Consider the following 5,524-nt stretch of genomic DNA (forward strand, 5'->3'; position numbering starts at 1 on the left):
AAGCTTCGAGTTAAATATTGCATGTTCTATCGAGCAGTAAAGTTAGGTGCCCCAAACGTAAACAAAGGTCGACAAGCACGTGGCAAACCACATGTTCCTGTCTTGACAGCTCACGTTCCAATGTAAATAATAGAAAAAAATAACCTTTAAAATTTGGCTGTTAGGTGGCAAAAGAAACACATATTCATAAATACTCGATCATGCATCAAATAATGTCTAGATATGGATATTTTATGGAACAAAAGGTAAAATTTTCTAAAATTTATCAAAAGTTACAGTCTATCTATTTTAGACCAGAGCAAATTATTGCGCTGGTGTGAACAAAACGAGAATTATTCGGAGCCTGATTTTCATAATAATTTAGCCTTATATTATTATTTCTGCAACTGTTAGATTTTATGTAAACATATTTTCAATACTGAAAGTGTATTGCCTACAACTCAAACTACAAAATTGGGAGACCTATATTGTGCGTAAATTATTCCGGTCCCTAACGGAAATCACTAGCAACTTGTTATTGTTTACGTTTGGGGCACCTAACTTTACTGTTCTATCGGTTTAAGGATTACTAAAAAGATTAATCCATTATTTTATTCCTGACAATAATTTTTCTATGGTAACTTTCTCACAACCGGCTGGAGGTTTTATTGTTTTTCAATCAAATTCTTAAATTCGATGTTGGCGTTGCCAAATGAGAGAATCTGCATTTTTCTAAAGGTATTTTGCTCTGACTTTTAATGAATAGTTGTTGTTTCTTTTTCTCGCCAAAATCCAGTCTCTGTAAATTTTAGTCTCGACCGCAGTAAGAAGTCATCCTGTTTATGCATCTCTATAGATAGTATGCGCTTGGCTAAGAAGCTCATAATATTGCCATCCGGAAGTATAACGGACCAACACACAAAACTGTGTGTATCCATTAACGTCTATAGTCAGTTTAATACAGTTCAGTGAGCATTACTCATAAACGCGGATGGCAAAAAACAATAACAAAGACCCGAGTGACGTCATCTTCGAACTATCTATACAAGGAAAGTCATTAATTCAGAATAAAATAGTTTTTTTGCCGCCATGTATTTTCCTTGACAAAGCGTACTTTTCTGCTGCCGAGACAACAGCAACACTTAACATTTAGGATGATACATGACGCGTTTTAGGCGATAATACAATCAATTTTTTGCCAACTAAGATAACACTGTTAACGACCATGTACTCATTTTCCACCTGAGTACGTTGAGAGACTGCGAGTAAAGCAGAACTATGCGTTGCTCATAGCGAGACTTGAACCCGGAATCTTCCAGTCCGATACGAGTGTCATACCACAAGACAACATCGCCGCACAAGTAACTTCGTTCCGATTTAAATCTGGATTGACGCTGTCGGTGACATAGTATGTGGTCTTGTGGTATGACACTCGCCTTAGGATCGGAAGGTCTTCTGTTCGAGTCCCGCTCTGAGCGGCGCATAGTTAAGTCCTTGGAAAAAAAGGCTCTTTACTCACATTCTCTCACCGTACTCAAGTGTAATATAAGTACCTGTCTCAGTCGGAAAAAAATGTATTATCGTCTAGCAGGCGTAATGTCTCGTCCTACTTGTTAAGTGTTGCTGTTAGCTAGGGAACCCATGTAAAGCGTGTTGAGTGCCGTTAGAGGATATTGCGCAATATAAAATTTCAAGTTTTTTTCTTTTTTTAAAAAACAAATATGAAGTGAAATTGTTCAGGTCAAAATGTAAAAGGGCGGTTTCCTCAATACTTAGTATCTAGTATTCCCAACTCACCTTTAACTCAAAAATGGGTTTTACAAAATTGAAATTCAAACTCACAAAATATATTTGCTTCCAGAAATTGTGTGACAATCGAAAGCTGGGAGTGGGCTTGCAAAGTAATTCAAACCAAAACCACTGACTGTGGTTGACGTGAATGTTAAATCCTTGTTATCTCGATTTCGTTCCCATACACCCCTGATGTCCGACGGGAATGAGCAAGATCCCGCTACTCGGTTCGCTGGAAGTGAAAAGATAAATAAACTACTTGGCAATGATAAGAATTATATTGATGATGATGAAGATGATGATGAAGATGATGATGATGATGATGATGATGATGATGATGATGATGATGATGATGATGATAACTATGATGATGATGATGATGATGATAACTATGATGATGATGACAATGATGATGATGATGATAACTATGATGATGATGATAACTATGATGATGATGTTGATGATGATGATGACAACAGTAGCTGTTCAGAAAATATATATATCCCGCTATAATCTGCTTTTACCAGATGATATCTTTACCACAATGATAATTCTTAAAGTCAAATAGCCATATTGATGCCGGTTAGATTTTCGCCTGTTTGTGAAATTAAAGATAGATTTTGATGAGAAATAACATAAGTGAGGTCACTGGAAGTGTTCTTGAAATCCTGCGCTTGAAATTTCGATCTCGTTCCCAACGCGCGCTCCCAAGATCGTGCAGCGATATCAGAAACTCGTTTGAAACTCCAAGTTGGAGTTCAGCAGATACATAATTGATTCAATTGGTTAACAACATTGTTTTTTTGGGGTTTTCTTTTGGATTTGGAGGGGAACGGGGGGGAATATATTTGAGTTTTGAGGCGACATTTTAAAAACTTAAAAAGTTACAATCCGTGACGCCACGAAATAAGGACAACAATATTCAGTCAGGGTGATTCAAAAGGTTCTGTCGGGGTTTGTGCCTTGAATTGTGAAAAACTGAATAGAAATAAAAACGGTTTTGTGCGCATTATATAACAAACTTTGGGATTTTAATTAATAGCATAATTAACTGTAAACAACTTTTTAAATGCTCTTAAAAGCCGCCATGTCTATCCAGTGTAATTTGCAGAACCAATTATGTTTGCAACATGCTGTTTTCGATAAGTTTACTACAAACTTAAGGAACTTTTAGAATATGAACGAGACTCTCAAGAAACAAACGTGTTCTCTGCGATATCAAAATCAAACTTTTACGGTCCTTTCTTTTTATAAGAAACACACTAACCGGCAATTCTAATCTCCGCATTTTACATCAGTGATTAATACATCAACTTAATGACATTTCTTTAAATTTCATCGTTCAGCAAGATGGGGCTCCACCACAGTGGCTATTGGAGATTCGACGATATCTGAAAAATGAACTCTTACAACGAATGCTTGGACGTAATGGCATGAATGATCATCCATTTGTAAGCTAGCCCCCTCCCCCCTCCCCCCGCCCCCCAAGCTTACTAAACTCAAGTCGTTGTGGGATTTTTTTCTGTCAAGTTTGTAAACGATTTAGTCAATCAACCACAATTTCCAACATCAAGAGATGCTTTTTAGATGAGAATAAAAAACGCTATTTTTTCTCTGGTGTATCTAATGTTTCAAACGCATTATCCATCTCAAGGTGACTTTGTAGGTTTTCTGAGTCTCCTCCTCAAACGCGGATAAATAAAAATTGACTATTGAAGAACATTTCGGACTCGGAAACCCTCTTTCTTAATTAAGATAAATATATTTAAGAAGGGCATTCTTCACCTTTAAACAAGTAAAAAGACTTGCTGTATTTTAATTACAAATGCAAACGTTTATTATTTAACTATGTTCCAAAACATAAATAAAAACTGAAAAATAATATTATGACTTATATTCATCTGCACTCCATCAGATTCTCCTTTGTTTAACTTGTCTTCTCCCCCCCACTCACTACCCCCCCCCCCTCTCTCTCTCTCTTTCTCTCTCTCTCTCTCCCTCTATCTCTCTCTCTCTCCTCTCTCTCTCTCTCTCTCTCTCTCTCTTATATTCTCTCTATTTCAAAAGATTTAAATCGCTTTTATCAGCACTTGAAGTTTTACATGATATGGCTCATTGATATAATACGTTAAATAGGAGGAGGAGAACTGACGAAGAGGAAGAAGAAGAAGAAGAAGAAGAAGAAGAAGAAGAAGAAGAAGAAGAAGAAGAAGAAGAAGAAGAAGAAGAAGAAGAGAGGAGAAGAAGAGGAGGAGGAGGAGGAGGAGGAGGAGAAGGAGGAGGAGGAGGGAGACGAGGAGAAGATGATCTAAATAATTAGCAGTGACTTTGTTTAGTTTTGTTCACACCCATTATTTGTGGAATCTTTCTTTTGGTATGGAAATTAATGAAATAAGGAACAATTTTCTATTGGATTCGACCTGATGGTTTAATTACTGATAAGGTTTTTTATTGACCAGAAATACAATCGATTTGATATGAGAAATATAAAACTAACCTTCAAATAAAACCAACACCAAGGCGATAACAAAGGAGAGGGAATGTGTCTTTACTAGCTCCATCTATCTTGTTATTATATTTTCGTACTCCAAAATAAAACACTTTTGATGTTAGAAGTTATCCAAGAAATTTCAGACACCCATTTGACAATACTAGTTCATTAAGAAACATTTTCGAATCGATTATTTTTATAAGATGCGATGCCATGTTATTCGTTCAATCACATTATTTCAAATAACTATGGTCACCATAGAAAACAAAGAAATAAATTAACACATTTGTTGTTAGTATTTTACACTCCTCTTTAAGCATCAGAAGAGATGTAGACGTATTTTAATTCAAATAGTTTTCTTCTCTCTCGTTCTATGTCTAATCAAACTGTTTATGTATTATAGAAAATCGTTACAAACAGTAACCATGGCCTCACTTCACACGTGAAACGAAATAACACACAACGGCGACTTCACGTTGTGGCTCTCTCCACTTGTGAATAGCGACAAAGGCTTAAATAGCATGGTTTTTAAATTGACTCTCAACACCTTTCAATGTAGTTTTTTTTCTTCTTACTTCTCTTTCTATAGGGTTGAATGGAATTGGAAAGTGACAGTATAACGGAATAATGCAGAGTACCACAACCCGACGACGCTGACGCTGAAAAATAATACTTGACTTTTTAACAACGTGCGATATCAATTGATATGACGCACTCTTCCAGAATGGTGGACGAAAAAAAAAAAATGAAGAGGAATTATAGATTGGAAAATACGATTTAAAGAAGATAAATGGAGAGTGTACGTAATTTGTGACCGCGATATTCTCGTTTGTTGTGTGGCTATTTGATTTGTCACTTGTCTTCGAACCGGAAGGTCCAGGGTTCCAGTCTCGCTCTAAGCGGAGCATAGTCAGTAAGAAAAGGTGCTTTATCCATATTCTCTCACCAAACTCAGGTGTATACTGAGTACCTGACCGTTAATAGTGTTATCTCGAAAAAGAATGGAAACGATAGGCGTCATTTCTCGTCCTAAATGTTAAGTGTTACTGTTGTCTAAGGACCCCCTGTAAATCGCGTTGAGCACGCTTAGTGGATATTGGACTATATAAACGCTCATTTTGTTTTTTGTTGTTGCTGTTTTTTTTTTGGTCGAGATTAAGAAAACTGAGCTTAAAGTTAAATATCAGAATAATGAAATTTTAGTTTTATTTTGAAGTTATAGAAACAAAACTCATCCTCTTCAATGGAGGTATTTGACTTGAA

The 5,524-nt window shown here is 36.2% G+C and overlaps 1 protein-coding gene across 1 annotated transcript in view; it reads right to left on the minus strand.

Moving 5' to 3' along the window:
* LOC144970130 (uncharacterized) overlaps positions 1–4,916 on the minus strand; it is a 23,500-nt gene extending 18,584 nt beyond the window's left edge. Inside the window, exons 1-2 of the mRNA XM_078909380.1 lie at positions 4,268–4,916; positions 1,822–2,002 (exon numbers count right to left, since the gene is read on the minus strand). Of these exons, the coding sequence (XP_078765506.1) occupies positions 1,822–2,002; positions 4,268–4,331 (245 nt within the window). The 5' untranslated portion in view covers positions 4,332–4,916. The remainder of the gene's footprint in view (positions 1–1,821; positions 2,003–4,267) is intronic.
* Positions 4,917–5,524: the final 608 nt, after the last annotated feature.

The sequence above is a fragment of the Berghia stephanieae genome, chromosome 4 (genome assembly GCF_034508935.2).
Source record: "Berghia stephanieae isolate SIO BIC M18660-M18661 chromosome 4, UCSD_Bste_1.3, whole genome shotgun sequence".
Classification (NCBI taxonomy): Eukaryota; Metazoa; Mollusca; class Gastropoda; order Nudibranchia; family Aeolidiidae; genus Berghia; species Berghia stephanieae.